Consider the following 21,685-nt stretch of genomic DNA (forward strand, 5'->3'; position numbering starts at 1 on the left):
TTTCAGCCATGTGCAGCTGAAAATGTTTTCTGATTTCAACATCAATCCAGCATTCAGCCAAATAAAAACCTAATTCAGATCCTTCCAATGCAAGTTGAAAGCTAAGCAACTGTTCACCCAAAGTGCCCATTTTATAGTTCTCTGTGTGTGTGCGTGTGTCTATAATCTATTTACCAGCATTCCTACTTCACTATGTGCCTGTTAATAAGATTAGTAATTAAAAAGCTTGATAGCAATTGGCAAGCATACTCCCCTCTCAGTTGGGTTGGCTTTGAGTCTCAGGCAGGGCTTTGAAGAGCATCTGAAGGAGTGAAGTCAAGAACCCTCTGCTGAAATCTGTGCTTGAAAGTGCAAATGGAAAAACCCCGGCCATTATGGGACAATCCCTTACAGTTTATTTTTGCCTGCATTTCTTATGCAGTGGGGCTGGGAAATGTTTGGAGATTTCCATATTTATGTCAGATGTACGGAGGAGGTAAGTGCAGTTTGTTTCTTGATTCCCTCTCAGAAGGGTACAGACGTGGAATGTTAAATATTTTTAAACCAAAAGTATGTCCATGTCAGTATCCCATCCATCTGATCGTTTTTTATATTCACTGGAGGGGGAGTTCTTTAGATTATATAGACAAGAGACATAAAATGTATCAGCAGACCATCTCTAGCTACAGAGACGTTATACATCTTTATTTTATTTCACATTGCTTTCCATTGTGTCTCCCGTGTAACCCTTTTTCCTGAGTACCGCCCCAATTCAATACAATACTATTCCTTCCCAACTGAACTCTGAAAACACAAGGAGGAACACTGTTTTGTATAAGAGAGAAGGTTCCTATGGTGCTGATTTTTTAATTCCTCTGCTAAATTACTTTCAGGGCATCAGAACTGGTTCAGTTCCTTATAGATTTACATATTTGGATCCAAAAATGCTACTGAGAAGGGAAGAGATTTACATTGATTTAATTAAGGGATTAATAATAGCCATTCAAACTGCTGCTGTTAATGCAGTTCTGTTATATAAGGCTTAATTTTAAAGAGTTGATAACTTGGCTGCAAAGTTGCCTGGAAGTTGGCAGAAACTCCTTAGGCAACGGGATTGCTACAGCTAAAATCTCACAAGAGGCTTTGGAAATGTAGATTAAACTGGTTTTGGTTCAAAAAGAGTTCTCTGGCTGGGATGCTGGTTTTTTTCACCTGCTCCAAACTAAACAAAAAAATGTCAGAAATAGACATAAACCCAGAGTCAGTTGCTTTTCTGCACTTAGAAATCAAAGATCAGATTATTAGGTTAATTATAGAGAAAACTTACCACCAGTTCTAATAGGCAAATACCTATTATTGTGTAGGGCTGACTATGTGGTTGACACGCTGACTAGCCTTAAAGAAGCTCCAGTAAGGTTCCTAGGACAGTTCTATTCAGTTTCTTTATGCTGCATCCATCACCGTAGTACCTGAATCCCTAGCACCTGTCCCATGTGGTTCTTTCCGCCCTTCACCCTTTTTCTTCCCAGGAGAAAAACTGTTTGCAGATTTTTAAACTCTTTTTTTAACTTTGGTTCAAACACAAGTTTTAAACCCACTTGCACGAGGCACTCAATGTGTGCTGGGAGCTGGAGCAATTGTTTAAATTAATTTCTAGATAGATTAGATTAGATATGCCATAAGGGCCAGGTCCAAAGCTTTCTGAAGTCAGTGGGATTCTTTCCATTTATTTCAATGGGCTTTGGTTCAGGGCCTAACTTAGCATTTAGATACTGCAAGTGGTTGATGCCGTATAGAAACGTAAACTAGGATATATTAGCTAGAGAGATGATCTATAATTCCTGCTAGATTCTCAATTACAAATGTTTCAGAAGGCTACCATCTTCCTCCTTGAAAGTGATGCCAGAACATTGCCTTTTAATATTTTTTTAAAATTTAATTGCACATTATGTACACATTTATAAATTGTGTCTAACCCATTGCAGACAATTTTCCTGTCCGCCCAGCAGAGATGTTCTAAAGGGCAGTTAGACTCAAGTATGAGGCTTTTTACTCTACTGTAACAAGATTAGCTTTCCAAGTTTCTCTTATCGAGCCCTGCAGCTGTAAATCTTTACAGCACACACAAGTGTACCTTTGATCAATGCCTCCAGCCCAAAGAGAAAAAAAAACCACCACCCAGCAACATGGATTTTCTGCAAAGTATGGTTTTCAGGGACCTAAATGAACAGCCTTATAACTTCAGCTGACTGCTGCATTTTCCCCCATTAGTATTATTGTGTAGGGCTGACTATGTGGTTGACACGCTGAAACACAAAAATAAAATCATTCCCTGCCCTGAAGAGCACAGTCTAAAAGTTCTTACCACAGGTATCTATAAGATACAATAGCCGTCCAAACTTTAAAACCAATTATCTTCCTTCTTGTAAATGTATTCACTGCTTATCCTCTCTTTTATCCAGAGGGCTTGAACTGGGCAACACAGATATGAACCAGTTCTTTCTAGAGAGCATCACAGTTATTGTTCTGTGGTTTGAATAACATATCAGTTTAAGATGCCTATTAACTTTTAAGACAGTTCTTTGGCAGCTAACCCATGTATAAATGAGATTATCAAATTAAAGATACAGTGGAACTTGTTTATAGTGAACTCAGATATAGGGACAATCATACTTAATAGATACAGACCCAAGACACAGAGGGGCAGAGCCTCATTTGGAACAAAGCATCCAAGCACCATTGACTTTAATGAAGTGATGCTGATTTACATCTGCTGATGAGCTGGCCCAAGGTTTAACTTTGAAACTTTGAATTCTGAGCTGCCCCAGAGTTCATAGGGTGTTTGGATCTGGGATCTTGGTTCTGCTCATTCTAAAGAGAGGGGCTGGATGCAAAGTTTGGATCCAAACATGACCAAAGTTGGGGGGGGGGTGTTTGGATCTGGGCTTTTGGTTCTGCCCCAGCTCTCATTTGTTGTGAAGTAGAATAAAAGTCCCTAATTATTTCACTGTGTTACAACATGGCAAACTGCAAATCCAGATATAGTGAAGCTGTCTGGTGAAAAAAAGGACTTCACAAAGGGTCTGATCCTGATTCCCTTGAAGTCAACAGCAACACTCCCAGGGGGTTCACTGGGGTTTGATTGGGTGTTATAAAAGGTCCCCACTGAATATGTAAAGACTGTTAAGTCTCTGATAACTCCTCAGTTTGAAAGGAGTTATCTAACATAAGAGGCAAACAAAGGGGTTGTTAATAAAAGCATAGCCAGGAGGTATAAAATTAATTCCCTGAATAATACGGATTATTGCTCAGTGTTCATTTCAACTTCTTTGCAAGTAACTGAGCAGAGCCCATTGCAAGGAATGTTAATGCTGGAGATTAAATTCCAAATAATAGATATTTACGTAAATATTTTGGCTTGCTGTTAAAACCAGGAAAGGCTTCTCAAAAAAATCTGTTTTTGACTTAGTCAGCAGGTCTTTCTGAGGTGATCTCAAAGTCAAAGGCAGGGGCTTTTTACAGGAGAAACCTGCAGTGGGGGACACCCCATTCAAGTACCATATGGTACTGTTGAGCCACCCCATTATAATAGAATCTCTCTGTTCCTCCCCCTCTTTGCCCCCTGCAAGGAACCAAGTCTGCCTGTCTTTCTGTCTGTCTTCCCCTTTGCAAAGACCTTGTCTGTTTCACACACAAAGCGGGTAGTGAGCACATCAATATTTCCTCTCTGATGATCTATAAATGCCCAAGTGCAATTTATAGTGTTAGGTTGGATCCAGGGAACTTGATCCAGCCTGTAAGTTTACATACTCACCTCGCCCCCATTAGTTACAGTTAAGAACTGGGGTGAATCAGGAATCTTTACCATGCCAATCCTAAACAAAGGCATTCAAAGCTGACTTGGTAAAAGTGTGTAAGAGTGAGGGACTCCAGTTAAGGAATTTTAGCGCTTCTGGTTTCAACCAAAACCCAATTAACAGGTGTAGCCTAATTCTTTAAACGTCCAAGCCTTGCTGAGATATCCTTTTGTACCCCGTTTTTTGCAGGGTAGGCTCAGCTATCTCAGTGGAACCTTGCTGGTCAGCAGCTCACACTTGTAAGTGCATCTTCCCTCTGTTACTGCTTCTTCTGGTGCTGCACAGGTCACATCCTGTGCGGGGCTGAGCTCTCCCAATTCCCACAGACTTTAATGGGAGTTGAGGGTGCTCAGCATCTCTCAGACAATGATATTCAAGAAACTAAGCAAGGCTTTGTCAGCAAAATAAGATACCAATCAATGTAAGATTCACGTTATGATGGGGAGAAGGAAACTGAACGAACTGGGGGTAGTATGGAATGTGGAAGGGTATGTGCAGACAGCCATTCCAGCAAGTTCCAGTTCCAACCACTGTTCTGAGGTCTAACCTGCATCATAAACACTGCCACACTCGCACCTTCCTAGTCCTACCGGCTGAGGTCACTTTTATTCTAGCTTCCATCACTCCCAAATTCAGTATAACATCAATTAGTGATTTCTTCCGGTGGCTTCCCCTATTGTCTTTCTGGGATAGTAAAGAAAGAACTCCATCTGATTCAGGTAAATGCACACCAAAGATGTATCCGCCTGTTCCCCCATCTATAATACCTAAAGCTTCTCTTCCGTTGTCAGTGTAATTATTTTCCTGATGTTCATAGCTCATACAGGGAAAGTAATTTATTTAATGACACATGATTGCCACCTCAAAACCAATATGCAGAGGTATCACATGCTAACTTTATTTGCAGGCTAGGACGGTGATGCATCAGACATCTGATGATGCCAGTAACTCTTTGATACACTTAAAGGCATGACTATAGGTCCTGGAGAGATCATCACCACTCTTTCCCCTTACATACAGTGGTTGGATAAACAGAGTTTGGCTCAGCATGCAGTGATGATTCCACAGTAGCTTTAAAATCTCTACAGCGCCGCACAGAACCAAATTATTTTACTAGCAGGACAGTTAGAGTTACCAACTCAGAGTACTTGAAAACAATAGGACTTCTAGTACCAATAGCTACACAAATCGTCTTCAGTGTTGGGTCTGAGAGCATACAGGCAAACTATGCACTTGGCAAAATTTTGGCTAATTGCCTTGCTCTTTAATCTGATGCTTTTTCCAATACCCATTACCTCGTTGAACAGAGTAACATACTACGGGCCTGATCCAAAGCCCATTCAAGTCAACGGGCAAGACTCCTTTTAACGTCAGTGGACTTTGGATCAGGCCCTATAACAATAAAAACATGTAATACTTCAGCAACACCCACTACAGTTTTGTTCTTTGATCGCTTACCAGTTTTCACAATTTTTTGAGCCTTCTTTCCCCTGGAGCGTATGATATCCCCTTGCCCCCTTAATCACATACATCAGCAGTAATGGTGACTGCACATACAGTGACACAGTATCTTGTTAGTCTTTCAGAACGCAGGGCTGGATTTAAGAATTAGGGCCCAGACGGCAAATGAACTGGGTGTGTGTGTTCAAAGGTACAGCCTGGCATGGAGTTTAAGCGGTTTCCCTGGGGGCGGGGAATAGCAGCAGTGCAGGAGCTGGAAATCAGAAGCATGGGTTAGAACTGGAGGGTGAGCTTGAGAGGAGAGCATGATGCAGGGGTGGAGGTGGCAGACCAGGGCTGGACTGGAGGATGCAGGCGAACCATGTAATGTCCTTTTGGCGGCTCACAAAATCCAGCACCCCTGGGTTTAACGGAACTTATGTGTAGAAAGAGAATCCAACCCATTTTGTGGGTATTTGGGGATTAGACTTTCTATAGTTAATTTAAAAATCAAACATTGCCTTGGTTTTGTGCTTCTTTTTCTTTTATCAGTAAAAATGCCCTAGTGTAGACAAGGCCACACAGTGGTGTATCGTGATTGTTCTGCTGAACTGGAGACTGGGCCTGGTGCTGAGATGTGGCTTGAGTCTAGATCAGGGGTGGGCAAACTATGGCACGTGGGCTGCATCCGGCCCACCAGCCATTTTAATCCGGCCCTCAAATTCATGCTGGGGAGTGGGGTCTTGGCTTTTCCCCGCTCTGGCACTCCAGCTGGGAAGCAGGGTCAGGGGCCACTCCTGGAAGCAGTGACATGTCCCCCCTCCAGCTTCTATGCGTAGGGGCAGCCAGGGGGCTCGGCTCTGCACACTGCCCCCACCCCAAGCGCCGCAGCCAATGGGAGCTGCAGGTGCGGCACCTGCAGACGGGGCAGCACGCAGCAGAGCCGCCTGGCCGGGCCTCTGCATAGGAGCCGGAGGGCGGACATGCCACTGCTTCCAGGAGCCGCTTGAGATAAGCATCGCCCAGAGCCTGCACCCCTAAGCCACCCCCCCCCGTGCCCCAACCCCCTGCCCTGATCCCCCTCCGCCCTCTGAACCCCTCAGTCCAAGCCTGGAGCACTCTCCTGCACCCCAAGCCCCTCATCCCCAGTCCCATCCCAGAGCCTGCACCCCCAACCAGAACCCTCACCTCTCCCCGGTGCCCCCACACCCTGTTCCAGCCCTGATCCCCCTCCTGCCCTCCGAACCCCTCAGTCCCAGCACCCTCCTACACCCCAAACCCCATGAGCATTCATGGCCCGCCATACAATTTCCTTACCCAGATGTGGCCCTCTGGCCAAAAAGTTTGCCCACTCCGGTCTAGATAGTCTCACGTTTGCAACATGCTTTATTGGTGTAGCACCCTCATATTGCTGCTGGTTGGCATCATCACTGAGGTATAAAAAATTTGTCTGCTCAAGTCAGCCTAAGACGACTCTTCCACCTCTTAATGAGATGACATCACATTTAGGATTTTGTTGAATCAGTCACGCTGGTGACCTGCATGAAGCTGCAGGTGCAGCTGGGATCCTAACACAGCAATCATCAGCAATATATTGTCATCTGGAAGACAACTGTTTGGCCCAAGATCCATCATGTAGCAATTACAGGCTAATCATCAAGGACAGAGAACATGCTGAATCTCATTATGGACTAGCTTCAGCAGTTCCATAGCTTGTCACTTTTATCACTAGTTTATGGCTGCACAAGCAGTGGGAATTGCATACAAGGGTGAATGGATGAGCATACAAAGGTGTACATGCATGGATGTGGTACATGAATAGGTGTGCATGTATGGATCTGTATGCGTGGCTGTTCATATCATTAATGGTGAGCCATCTAATGACAGAGCGGTGTTATTAAAACTGTATTTGAAGTCTCAAAAGTAATCAGGGCTGCCCGGGGGGGGGGGGCAAGTGGGGCAATTTGCCCCAGGCTCCGGGCTCCACAGGGGCCCCCACGAGAATATAGTATTCTATAGTATTGCAACTTTTTTTTATGGAAGGGGCCCCCAAAATTGCTTTGCCCCAGGCCCCCTGAATCCTCTGGGCGGCCCGGAAAGTAATAGCTCATTTCTCTCATTTGCTTGTTAAATGCTTTCTTTTGTTTCTCCTACAGGGGGATTTTTAATCCCATATCTCATCATGTTAATTGTAGAAGGGATGCCTTTGCTATACCTGGAGTTGGCAGTGGGACAGCACATGCGCCAGGGGAGCATAGGAGCGTGGAAAATCATAAGCCCCTACCTCAGCGGGGTTGGTACGTTCTCAATTCACGAACAGGGTTATTTTGAACTCCTAGCTGACTTTTGGGGATTCCTATGAGTTTTTGCATGAAATATAATTTAGAGCAGGAAATGGACAAGAATTGGGGTATTTATGGGATATAAAATGAAATGGGCAATATACAAATAAAATCAGAGTTCTGATCAAAGTCATGGATCCCTGGGTAATTAGCGAAAAGAGCTGTGCTAAAGTACGTGCAATGAACTTTAGTTTCCCCCAGAGCACAGGTTATAATACTTATAATACTTCACACGTATATAGCACCCTACGTATTGAGAATCTCAGAACACTTTGCAAACATTATATAATTAAGCTTCATAACACGCCCGTAAAGGAGGCAAATATTATCCAGAGTTTCTACACAGTGAACTGAAGCACAGAGAGGTTAAGTGACTTATTCTGTGTCACACAGGGAGTCATTGGCAGAGCCAGGCACAGAAGCCAGGGATTCTTGCTTCCCTGACCCCTGCTGCCTCCCACACGTATGTGGCATTGACTGAACAACCTGCGAGGAGCTGAGAGTGGCCATCAAATCTCAAAAGATCACACTGTTTGCCATTGTGTTTTGCTGCTGTGTCACAATACAACATTTCAGCCACTTCCGTCCATGTCACTGGCTTATACTGTAACATGGTGATATATAGCAAAGCCTGAAATGACTTCTCACATCTGTAGCACCTCCCAGGCCCTGTGCTATTGAACATTTTTATCAATGAGCTGGAAGAAAATATAAAATCAGCACTGACAAGTTTGCAGATGACACAAAGATTGGCGTAGTGGTAAATAATGAAGAGGACAGGTCACTGGTACAGAGCGATCTGGCTTGCTTGATGAGCTGGGTGCAAGCAAATCATATGTATTTTAAAACAGCTAAATTTAAATGTATAGATCTAGGAACAAAGAATGCAGGCCATACTTACAGGAGGGGGGACTCTAGTCTGGGAAGCAGTGACTCTGAAAAAGATTTGGGGGTCATGGTGGATAATCAGCTGAATACGAGCACCCAGTGTGACACTGTGGCCAAAAAGGCTAATGTGATCTTTGAATGCATAAACAGAGGAATCTTGAGTAGGAGAAGAGAGGTTATTTTACCTCTGTATTTGGCACTGGTGCAATCGCTAATGGAATACTGTGTCCAGTTCTGGCACCCACAATTCAAGAAGGATGTTGATCAGTTGGAGAGGGTTCAGGGAAGAGCCACAAGAATGATGAAAGAATTAGAACATATGCCTAATAGTGCCAGACTCAAGGAGCGCCATCTATTTAGCTTGACAAACGTGTAGGTTAAGTGGTCACTTGATCATAGTCTATAAATGCTGACATGGGGAACAAATATTTGATAATGAGCTCTTCCATCTAGCAGACAAAGGTATAACATGATCCATTGGCTGGAAGTTGAAGCCAGACAAATTCAGACTGGAAGTAAGGTGTACATATTTAACAGTGAGGGTAACTAATCCTTGGAACAATTTTCCAAGGGTCATGGTGGATTTTCCATCACTGGCAACTTTTAAATCAAAATTGAAGGTTTTTCTAAAAGATCTGCTCAAGGAATTATTTTGAGGAAGTTCCATGACCTGTGTTATACAGGAGGTCAGACTAGATGAACACAATGGTCCCTTCGGGCCAAATCTCTGAATCTATTAAGCCAAGGATCAGAAAAGCACTTTACAAGCATTAATAAATCAAACTTCATTACTTGCCTGTGAGGTAGGGAAGGATTGTCTCCATTTTGCGGAAACTGAACCATGGAAAGTCAATGGCAGAACCCAGCACCAGAACCCAGATCTCCGGCCTGCCTGTTTGGTGTTTTAACAACAAGATCATCCTCCTGACAAGCTTAAGGAAATACATCACAACAACAAAACAATGCACCAATTTACTACTCTCATCCTTCAACATAGGCCAGTAACTGAACTAATCCATCTAAAAATAGCCTAAATTGCCCTTCTAGCCTAAACTACCTCCAGTTCATTTGAACATGAATTGTTCATCTCTAAAATGGTGTTGAATATTCACGTAAGTGACCAAAGTTCAGGCTCAACTCCTGCATGCCCTTGAAAGAAGAGAGATTTCAATGGCAAGAATGCGTCACGTGCAGTAAAACAATAAATATGTAACTGTGTTGTTTGTGTGCAGGAAGGAGTTACAGCACTCTTCCTAGATACCAGGTAAAAACTTGGCATTGCTACCACAGAGGTTTCTTGCAAAGGGTCTAGTTCTAGGATGAAAAGCTCCTTCTTTTACCTGATATTTGGTTTACATTTGTGCAGTACAGTAGAGTACTTGACAATCTGATGTGTATCAACAACCTGGGTTCTGAGAATACTATAGTTATGACATGAACACCATGGCGGGAGAGATACCAGATGCTTCCTGTGTGACAGAGATCTAAGAATTTGCCCCTGTTGCTAACGCCTGTTCAGCTGCACCTGTGTTAGCAATGCCAGATGCTCTAGCGTAGGTGTGCTGGCACCATGCCAGTTAGCCCTGCTCTGCACAGGGTTACATGACACAATACTGAAAATGCCAGTGGCAGCTAGCAGTCCTTTCACACTAGGGCTCCCAGCATAGCTAACATGGGGAGCGCATAACGGGTGTTAGCAAAGGTGCGAAATGATGAGAGAACTTTCCCAGTGGTCTCCAACCTTTTTACACACAAGATCACTTTTTGAATTTAAATGCAATCCGGGATCTACCCCGCCCCTTCCCCGAGGCCCTGCCTCTTCCCAAGGCCCCGCCCCACTCACTCCATCCTCCCCTTCCTCCATCACTCGCTCTCGCCCACCCTCACTCACTTTCACCGGGCTGCGCTAGGAGGTTGGGGCTCGGGAGGGGGTGCAGGCTCTGGGCTGGGGCCGACGGGTTTGGAGTGTGGGAGGGGACTCCAGGCTGAGCCTGGGGCAGGGTGTTGGGGTGTAGGAGGGGGTGAGGGGTGAAAGCTCTGGGGGGGAGTTTGGGTGCAGGAGGGGGCTCTGGGCTGGGGCAGAGTGTTGGGGTGCAGGAGGGGGCATGGGGTGCTGGCTCTGGTAGGGGGCTCAGGGCTGGGGGGGGGGAGGAGTGCGGACTCCCAGTGGGTGGCGCTTACCTTGGGCAGCTCCCAGGCAGTGGTGCAGCAGGGCTAAGGCAGGCTCCCTGCCTGCCCCGATCCCACGCCGCTCCGAGAGGGGGGCATGTGGCTCTGCATGCTGCTCCTGCCTGCAAGCATCGCCCCCACAGCTCCCGTTGGCCATAGGTCCCCGTTCCCAGCCAATGGGAGCTGCAGGGGCAGTGCTTGCAGGCAGGAGCAGCGCGCGGAGACCCCTGCCCCCACCAGGGACTGCAGGGGCGTGCTGGCTGCTTCCGGGAGCAGCATGGGGCCAGGATAGGCAGGGAGCCTGCCTTAGCCCCACTGCGCCGCTGGACTTTTAGCGGACAGAGATCGTGATCGACTGTCAGAGGCTCCAGGATTGACCAGTTGGTCGTGATCTACCGGTTGGCAGAGTGTAGGGATTTTGCCACTGATTTGCATGGGAGCGGGATCATTCCTTTCAATTGTGACACTCTGGTAAATGCTGCTGGCTCTCTCTTCTAATCCACAGCATGAGGAAACCATCCTAGTTCAATTGGCAAAAATAAGGGCGGGGGTCTCAGATTCTGTCCACACTACAATTTTTAACTGAGTTTGTAATCTTGAAATGGGCTAATTGGCTCTAAACATGCATTTTTTTTTATCCACCTGCCACATGGTTAATCAGGCACTTAGTAACCACAGCAGTTTACACTAAAGTGAACATATGTCCCAATATTCCCCTGACAGTTCCTGGTTTTCACATGTCCTGGTGTTCTAGGAATATTTTGGGGACACCTGAATTATCCCAATTCCTCATTTTATCAGTCAAAATGTTTGTTCAAGAGGTGTTTCTGTCCACAGGAGAATTTACTGTGCATTTACCAGAGATGGCAAGTCCTGGGGACTGAGAGTTTAGTGTTTAACAGTGTTTAGAGTGAAGAGAAATTAAATGAGGGTTGGCACCAGCAAACTGTTCTTTGGCTTAAAGTGAATGATAATGACACTTGTTCAGTGTTTCATGATAGATTCACTTAGAACAGAATTACCAGGAAATATCCTCCACTGCAAGAAATGGCTCTATCTAGTCAGAAGTTCACAGTAGCAATACCAGCACTTTAAAAAAAGGGTACTTTTGTGGTGACACATGTAGAGTCTGTCAGAAAATATGGTCCCTTTAGCTAACAGTGTTTCACCCCTACTAAAGGTGTAGGATGGCACATTGTCTTCCCATGAGAGGTTCAGAACACTAGTTCTTTGCAGTGTGGACGTCTAACCATGAGTCACTAGGTTGGCTGGTCTCTTTGCCCCTAAGGCATTGCCACTTTCCCAATAGGACAGCTCTAAACCTTAGGCAGCTTCTATCTAGATGGGCTCCTATTTTTCCAGCCTTCTTTTCTGAACCTTTATGTTTCATTGGTGATGGTGATGGTCGTCTGGGAGAGCTAAAATGACTGAAGAAGTGAGTGTGTCATTTTTAAATTCTGCAGTCTGATGTACAGCCAGTTTGCCCTTCCGCTGACTTTCCCTTTTTTCATTCTCAGGCATTGCCAGTGTGGTAGTGTCATTTTTCCTCTCCATGTACTATAACGTTATAAATGCCTGGGCATTCTGGTACCTGTTCCATTCATTCCAGGTGAGTAGAAACACTGATGATCTGCATCGCTAGATAATGACCTAACTTTCTCCAGGGGTGGGCTGGGGCCAAAGTGCTTGGGAATTCTGAAAACATACCTGGCTTGTTTGGCAAAAATATGAGCCAATTTCCAGACAGGTGACACTAGACCAGAGGGGAATCTGCAGTGTGCAGAAGGTATATGAAAACTTAAATTCTGCAGATGCTGATGGGCAGTGAGCTGATAATCAGCACTACAATCTGACCACTGAATGGTCCCTTTTAGAAGTGTATTTATTTGAGTTGCTTATGGTCATCATCAGGCCATGATGACCGACTTCAGAAGCCCTGTCTGGCTAAAGTTTGTTGGCAGCGAACACTTTAAAAGGTAATTAGGTCTCCAAAGGGGGACATTCTTTCACATCCTTGTGAGACCTTTGCTAATCTTTTGATCAACAAAATGAAAATAAAAGCTTTCTGCGATGAACTATGTAGCTTCTCCCAGCAGCACAGAATGGGTGTTTCCAATAAAGAAGTAAATAAGGTTTCATGATGTATCATCTCTGGAGTTTCTGCAGGGACTTAATAAATCTTTATTGTGCACTGACACTTGAACTTGGATAGTGAGGTAATGATTAAGCCGAGTAGCCACTTCCCTGTGACACTGGCACTGAGGCATTATTTGCTTCAGCAGGACTTACAAATGCATAGGACTTGTCCAAAGATATCTGTGACGTGATGTTGTCTTTTACAACGTGCTTTATGTTTCAGAAGTGCTTACTAATGATTAGGGGTATGGAACAGCTTCCATATGAGGAGAGATTAATAAGACTGGGACTTTTCAGCTTGGAAAAGAGATGACTATGGGAGGATATGATTGAGGTCTATAAAATCATGACTGGTGTGGGGAAAGTAAATAATGAAGTGTTATTTACTCCTCATAACACAAGAACTAGGGGTCACCGAATGAAATTAATAGGCAGCAGGTTTAAAATAAACAATAGGAAGAATTTCTTCACACAACCACAGTCAACCTGTGGAACTCTTTGCCAGAGGATTTTGTGAAGGCCAAGACTATAACAGGGTTAAAAAAAACCTAGATAAATTAATGGAGGATAGGTCCATTAATGGCTATTAGCCAGGATGGGCAGGGATGGTGCCAGAAGCTGGGAATGGGCAACAGGGGATGGATCACTTGATGATTACCTGTTCGGTTCATTCCCTCTGAAGCACCTGGCATTGGCCACTGTTGGAAGACAGGATACTGGGCTAGGTGGACCATTGGTCTGACCCAGCATGGCCGTTCTTATGTCAATAGTACCATAAGAAAATGGTAATGTAACCATAATCCAGGGGCAGAGTCTATCTCAGATTAATGCTATTTATTTCTGCGGGACTTAACATCCTAAGAACATTAGCATTCATGGGAATTTCCACAAACATCCCCAGCCCTTACTCCTGTGACTAGTCCCAGTACATCACTGGTATGAGCTGAAGAGAAGGAGATGATGAAAATGAAAGAACAACATCACTGCATGTATGTCGACTTCCTGCTATTAGATATAAATATGTCAGCGAGGTTACTCATGGGAGTAAGAGCTGCAGGATCTGTCCCAGAGTCCCCATACATCTACAGCACAATACGCCCCTGGCTTCCTTGAACTGTCACTTTGCACGATACCTTTTCTCTTCCCACCACGCCTCATCAAGATACTAAAGCTCTGAAAATCCCTGCTACATGCTTAACTTTTGCAACTTTTGCATTTGTTTGGTCCCCAAAGGATCCCTTGCCATGGGCCAGTTGTCCACTGAACAGTAACCACACCGATTATGACGAAGAATGTGCACAGACCTCGTCTACTCAGTACTTTTGGTACAGGAATACCCTGAACATTTCACCATCCATTGAGGAGTATGGGAGCATCCAGTGGGAGCAAGCGATATGCCTGATCCTGGCTTGGCTGGTGGTCTATCTGTGTATTCTGAGAGGAACAGAGTCTACCGGCAAGGTAAGAGGATAATAACTGTTGATTCAGAGTTAAACCATAATTAGGACTTGCAGAAACCAGCTTTAAGTGATGTTAACTGGAAAAAAACAAACAACTTTTGACAGGCTTTTTAAACCTGGCTGGTTTGAATTCCTCTTCACCAGGGAAACGCAGTTTGACCATTGCCTGAGTGCTCATGCAGGACCATATAGTCTATGTGCGGAGACAGGGCCGTATACTGTATGCACATTGGCACTCAGGCTGACATTTAAAGGCTGATGAATGCATCCAATAGCTTGTACATTGGGAGAGTGTTTGCATAACCTCATTTGGTTCTAACCATGAGTTGTGTAATAAATCGGTGTGTTGTCTACATTCCCACACTACAATCAATAGCTATGCTGCCTACATATCTGGCGTGGGGATATTTGTCTCCAAAACATAGAACACTACCACTTTAGCTAAAAGAGGATCTCTACTAGCTGCAGTAGCTTAAGGCATATAGTCTCTGTGGGCCAGTCTCTGGACAGCAGGCAGCATATTTGTATAAGTGTCATAGAACGTCACAGTTCATCCTGCAGAGGGCAGGGTACACACATTAGCCATTTCATTGCATACTGCCCTCATCTAATAAAAGCCCCTGAGTTCTGTCCCTGTTTACAATGTGGTGGTCCTTGGCATGTGTCATAGTCAAGGACTATGAAGTCTGTTTGCTCATGGAATCACAGGTGTGAGCTGATCAGACATAGACAAAGTATCAGAGGGCACAGGTCAGTATTCTGCTATTAGATATAAACACCAGTGTGATACTGAAGCTCCGTGGCGATCACTTGTGGTGCAGTTATTGAAAAGCTGCCTTTTGACTAGTTTGGAGGAAGAACTTATCTGTGACTCAGACAAAGAAAAAGCAGCTTGTTCTATGGATGATAGGAACTTATAGACTCCATTTGTAAACATACCTTTATGGGAAGGAAAGCAGGAATTACCTCACTTTGTAGTCACTTTTAAATTGGCCTCTTGTGTTAATCCCTTGAATGCCGCATTCAATGAAACTGACTCTCAGCAAATTTAAAACTAATAAAAATTAATACTTTTTCATACAATACACAGTTAGTAGTTAGTGGAACTCATTGACATGTTAACATTCAGAGTAACCTTAGCAAGATTTTAAAAGATTGGACATTTATATGGATAACATGAACATCCAGGTATAATAATGTTATATAACAATAGTAAGGATTTTTAAAAACCAAGAGTTGTCAAAGAGATAGAAAACCCTCATGTTTCAGGCCATTAGCCATCCTCTAACTAATAGAGGTTAGGAGGAAACTTCCCCTGTGGACAGACAGGTTATTCTATAGCTACTTATTTCAGGGTCTCTGGTACCTTCCTCTGAAGCAGCTCGTTCTGGCCTCTGTCCAATCCTATATGACAATTCCTGTGTTCCATGTGGGAGGCCCGCTTTGAGTGACATTTACTCTGCAGCATCAAAGTTCTAAGAAGTTCTGAGATTTTACAGTCTAGACCCATGGGGCCAAACTGATGCCACTTCGTTAAGCATGCTGCCTTCAATCAGAGCCAGGGCCGGCTCCAGGCACCAGCCTAGCAAGCTGGTGCTTGGGGCAGCACATGGAAGGGGGCGGCACGTCCGGCTCTTCCACGGCAATTTGGCAGCGGGTCCCTCACTCCCTCTCAGAGGGAAGGACCTGCCGCCGAATTGCCACCAAACAAGCGGCGACAGTAGAATCGCGGCGGAAGTGCCGCAGATCGCGATCGCGGCTGTTTTTTTTTTTTTTTTTTTTGGCTGCTTGGCGCGGCAAAAACCCTGGAGCCGGTCCTGATCAGAGCAGAGCCAGACAGACCCTATTGGAGTAACGTAGGAAAGAAATAACATGTTGTCAGGGTTCCTTCCCCACTCTGAACTCTGGGGTACAGATGTGGGGACCCCCATGAAAGACCCCCTAAGCTTATTTTTACCAGCTTAGGTTAAAAACTTTCCCAAGGCACAACTTCCACCTTGAACAGTATCGCTGCTATCACCAAGTGATTTAAACAAACATTCAAGGAGGGCTACTTGGAGCCCTACCTTCCCCAAATATCCCCTCAAGCCCCTACACCCCCTTTCCTGGGGAGGCTTGAGAATAATATCCTCACCAATTGCTACAGGTGAACACAGACCCAACCCTTGGATCTTAAGAACAATGAAAAATCAATCAGGTTCTTAAAAGAAGAATTTTAATTAAAGAAAAGGTAAAAGAATCACCTCTGTAAATTCAGGATGGTAAGTACTTTACAGAATAACAAAAGACTCAAGAACACAGAGGATTTCCCCTCTAGGCAAAACCTTAAAGTTACAAAAACAGGGATAAACCTCCCTCTTAGCACAGGGAAAAATTCACAAGCTAAAACAAAAGGTAATCTAACGCATTTCTTTTCTGCTATTACTTACTATTTCTGCAAGACTAGATGCTTAGTTCAGAGATATTTTCCCCTGCCCTGTTTCCTGGCTGGCTCCGACAGACACAGACCAAAAACCTTCGCCCAGAGATTTGAAAGTATCTTCTCCCCTTATTGGTCCTTTTGGTCAGGTGCCCCCAGGTTATCCTAGCTTCTTAACCCTTTACAGGTAAAAGAGGAATTAACCCTTTACAGGGTAAAGAGGGATTTTATGCTACCCTTAGCTGTATGTTTATGACACATGTCTACTGTTAATCTGTGGGAGGGGAGGTCGCCCAGGATTTTTTTTAACCTTACGACAGGATACCCCCAAAAGCTGAAAAAGTTCTCCCTCCTGAACCTGTTTTCAGAATAAAGATTAGATTTATATCTTCAAATCGTATTAGACAAGCACAGAAACCCATGGGCACCCAAGAGTATGTAAAATAAAAACAACTTGCTGAACTTGGCTCTATGTGGCAAAGTTAAATACCCAGCCTACTGCATAGGTCCATTGTGGCCATGATATTGACACAGAGTCTGGGTTTGAAAGAAGCTCTGTGTGTATCTTAATTAGAAAAAACAGCAGTAATGTTATGTATTGTGCAATAGACTCAGCTGCTAAGTTATTTGAAACTAATGCATTTAAAAGGTTGGTTTTTTTAAAATAAGAATGTAAAATAACTTAATAAAAGCTTCTAATGAAGGTGAAGTAGACAAAACACACACTGCGAAAATGCAGGACAGACTTAATGACCTGACCTCTGGTTAAATGACACTTTCAGTAATGGAAGGTCATTTAAATCCCAAGACAGGATTGAGAATTCCACTCTCGTTTCTCAAAAAGAAAAAGTTCCCAAAGGTTTTAGATATCCCTGAAACCTTCAGAAAATTCAGGGTTGTACCACTGCTAAGTGGAGTCAGATAGGGCCTGATCCTGAAACACTGAAGACACCGAAGTTTTGCCATTGACTTAAATGGAAGTAGGATTGAACCTGAAAACAGGATCTGATGCTGAGCACCCACAATTCTTGTTGAAGTCAGTGGGAGTGGAGGATACTCAACATCTGTTAGCCTCAGGTCCTGAGTCAGGACTTGGAGTTACATTGATTTTGGGAAACCACGAACTTTTAATGGCCGGATTGTGGAGCCTTAATATCCATGTTGGTGAGCACTTACTTGAGTAGCCCATTTGTTGGAAGAGCACTACTCACGTGATTAAGTGCTCAACAACATGACTCTGGCTCTGAATCAGGACTGAATTTTCTGTGCAGTTATCAACATTTCAAATGACTCAGTAGCTCCGTGGCTGGGCAAAGAAAGGTTCACTTGCATTATTGTTATTCATTATAAGTAGTATTATACTAGCACCAAGTGGCCCCAAGCAAGAGTGGGGCGCTCCATCGGGCTAGCTGAGGTACAAACGGATAGTGAGAGCTCCAGAGAGCCCTTTCAGGAATTTTCATCGTCTGAGAATTTACTCAAATCTTTGGAAGCTCCAGGAGGCTGGTTTCTGTTTCATAATCACTGAACTGATTTTAGTTTAATTGCACTAAAATTAACTTGGGATAATATGATGAAAATGCTTCATTCCATGTTTATCAGGGTTTACACATCAATTTTTTGGACTCACCATAAGAATACATTCAAAGGGGAATCCATTGGATTGTCCCTTTTTGGGGTTTGTATTTCAAGGAAATTAATATATGGTTCAAAATACAGGCCTGTTCCAAGGTGCATTGTATTGAGTGGGCTGCAGATCAAGTCCCAATCATTTCCTGGTCTAGATAATAATATAAGATGTTATTTGTAAATCTTAAAGTACGTTTAAAATTTGAATTTGCTTGTTACCATTTATGTTGTTACTTTTTGGATTTTTCTTAGACTGGACAATGAAAATTGACTTACTAGTTTCACAGTTTGTAGTCAGTTGCCAGTCAATTTTACCCTAGCAAAATGCTGTAAAGTTTGGATTGCAAACACTGCAGAGGAATGTTTATTAATTCTTCTTATTACAATAAAGCATTTCCTTTGTGATTTAAAAAAGAAAATAATGGAAATATTGCCATTAGTCTTAGATTTGTTTTTGTAATACCTAAATTTTGGGCCTAATTTGACCTGAAAGTGCTCATTTAAGGATCAGTATAAGGCAGCAAATGTGATGTTATGAATATTTCATACAGAACAAACATACATACAGGATTTGCCATACCAGATTAGTACAATGGTCAATATATAGACTGCGACATTGTCTGCAAATGGAGATATGCATGCCTTCAGTGTACCTAAGAATGCAATCCTATTCCAGGAAGGAAATTTCTTTCTGATATACCCCCCTCATTGTCTCTCCCCGTCCCTCACTGCTAATCATTGTAAACTCTGTAGTATGAGGATTGATAACCTTTTCCAATTTTATCTTGATAATGTAACTATAGACATTATTTGACTTCTTCCTTCTTCCTATACCCGTACAGTTCTTGCAAAACAGTAACAGATGCCAGTGCAGATTAACGCTTTAATTAATTTACCTTTTCTTTTGCGCAGGTTGTCTACGTAACAGCTTCTTTGCCATATTTGGTCCTCATCATATACTTAATTAGAGGACTAACACTACATGGAGCTGTGAATGGGCTGATTTACATGTTTACACCAAAGGTACAGAAAATATACACTGAATTTTTAACAAAACTTTATTATAACTGTATAATTTCATACAAAAATAGTAACTTATTTTTATTTAGATTATATTCTGACAATAGTAAGTTAGGTCTGATATTGTATGTATCTAGACTCTTGAGGATACACCACTATATCACCAATGAGTTATTAGCTTCCTCATCCAGGAAAAGAAGTGTCCTATCAAACCTGAGCTGTGTTGTATTATTTATATACTGAATAACAATATCAGACCAAATTCATCCCTGAATTCAACAGAGTTACACCACAGATGAATATGGCCTAAGATACATTTCAGTCCAAAGATGTCAAAGGAGATCATTAGACATTTCTTTGCTAGCATAGATGGGTGCAGTTCCAGTTACTTCAGTGAAATTTTGCTCATCTACAGCAGCAGAGAATTTATCCCTGCATATAACAAAACCATTTTATTCACCCACTGGAGAAACACATGCACACAGCCTAGTCCTGCACTGCTTCTAGGTGTAAAACTCACACTGACTTTAATAGGTGCTGTGCGAATATAAGGTCTCAAGCAGAATCAGATCCCTAATAAATGAGATTACTCTCTCCTCTATGTCTAGATACTACAATGATGAGAGCCTTAGACATACCATAGATAAACAGTCTGAAGTCCACTTTTATTTTCATCAGCCATTGCTCACTCTCTTGTTTTACAGCTAGAGCAATTAGCAAATCCTAAAACCTGGATTAATGCAGCTACCCAGATCTTTTTCTCACTTGGTCTTGGTTTCGGAAGCCTGATAGCGTTTGCCAGCTACAACGAGCCAAACAACAACTGCGAGAGACATGCCATTATCATCTCTTTGATAAACAGCAGCACGTCAATATTTGCCAGTATTGTGACTTTCTCTATCTATGGCTTTAAGGCGACTTTCAACTATGAAAACTGTCTAAGCAAGTAAGAGACTGGAGTTTTAACTTATTTTCCCCCCGAGACATGACATAGGATGTTACACATAGGAAAAGAGATTACATATATACACAAATAGCAGCTGTGCAGCATAGCTCCTTGAGTGCCACTTGAATAGAGCTGATAAATATGCAGGAGATATTAGATTAGATAAGATCTGAGATTAGAATTCAGAGTGCACTGTTCTTTTTATGACTAGTACTGATTATCAGAGTTCAGGTTACTATTGCCTGCAAGTTTTGAAGGTACCATTGCTGACAAATGAGTTTAAAGACCCACCTACATTGCAGTTATAAGCAGGAGGGTTGAGCAGGTTACAGAACATTGTTCCCTGAACCAGTTACAACACTCTTTTCAATTGCCCTGGAAAAGGCATGCACCTATGTCCTGTCACAAGGTTAAAACCTCGGAAGTCCAAGGACTTAGGCGAGGGACCGAGTTAGGTCCTGCCTACACTGCCAAGTTTAATTATGTTGTGCCCAGGTCACTGCCTCAGCATGATAGTGAAGATGGCTACAGAGCTTTCTACCTCTGATGAGGGGTGTATGAAGTCTATTCCATGAAACAGACAGTGGCTGGATTCCTACTGACTGCGTTCAGCACTGCAGCCCACCTTTAAGGTAACTGTAGGCAGGCATGACGCCAGGAAAGGAATGGACAGCAGACACTTTTTAGAAAGCATGAGAGAGCTTCTTTGCTGCTGCTCCTGTTAAAGCACACTCACAACTGGAGAAAAGTCTGATAGAGTCAGCGAGTTCCAGGCCAGAAGGGACCACTAGAACATCAAGTCTGACCTCTAGTATACGCCAGGCCACCCACTCAGCATCTGCACACTGACCCAACAACTGAAATGAGATCAAAGTATTACAACCCACAGGAAACTAGATTATTATGAGCCACAGGCAAAGAACAGGAGGGACTGAGGTGCACCAGTGCCCAAGGCTGATGCAATGGCAGGGAAATTATTAAATGAGATATACCCGGATAATGCTGGCAAATGACCCACATCACACACTGCAGAAGAAGGCAAAAAACAAACAAACAAAAAAACCCAACACAAGGCCCAATTGTATCTAGGGGGAAATTCCTTCCTGACCCCACATATGGCGATCAGTTAGACCCTGAGCATGTGAGCCAGAACCAGCCAGCTAAGCACCTGAGAGAGAGAATGTTCAGTGTCACCTCAGAGCGCAGCCCTCCCTGCCCAATGTCCTGTCTCCAGCTTGGGCCATCTCCTGATCCTTCAGAGGAAGGAGATAGAAAAAATGGTTCAGAAAGAGACATTTCCCAGCCCTTTCCCCCCCGCCCCATCAAAAATGAAAACAGGTGTTCTCAATAAAAGGCTTACTTTTGAGAAATGAAAATCATTCAAAGGAACCCTGTGGCTT

The 21,685-nt window shown here is 43.5% G+C and overlaps 1 protein-coding gene across 2 annotated transcripts in view; it reads left to right on the forward strand.

Moving 5' to 3' along the window:
• The first annotated feature begins 354 nt into the window (after positions 1-354).
• LOC113409694 (sodium- and chloride-dependent transporter XTRP3-like) overlaps positions 355-21,685 on the forward strand; it is a 34,065-nt gene continuing 12,734 nt past the window's right edge. Inside the window, exons 1-6 of one of the 2 annotated variants that reach the window (XM_026663877.1) lie at positions 355-475; positions 7,433-7,573; positions 12,193-12,284; positions 14,045-14,272; positions 19,232-19,342; positions 20,044-20,285. In XM_026663877.1, the coding sequence (XP_026519662.1) occupies positions 355-475; positions 7,433-7,573; positions 12,193-12,284; positions 14,045-14,272; positions 19,232-19,342; positions 20,044-20,285 (935 nt within the window). The remainder of the gene's footprint in view (positions 476-7,432; positions 7,574-12,192; positions 12,285-14,044; positions 14,273-19,231; positions 19,343-20,043; positions 20,286-21,685) is intronic. The other variant, XM_026646040.1, reaches the window with a different exon arrangement.

This window comes from Terrapene carolina, unplaced genomic scaffold, assembly GCF_002925995.2.
Source record: "Terrapene carolina triunguis isolate 2854851 unplaced genomic scaffold, T_m_triunguis-2.0 Scaffold34021, whole genome shotgun sequence".
NCBI classification, from domain to species: domain Eukaryota; kingdom Metazoa; phylum Chordata; order Testudines; family Emydidae; genus Terrapene; species Terrapene triunguis.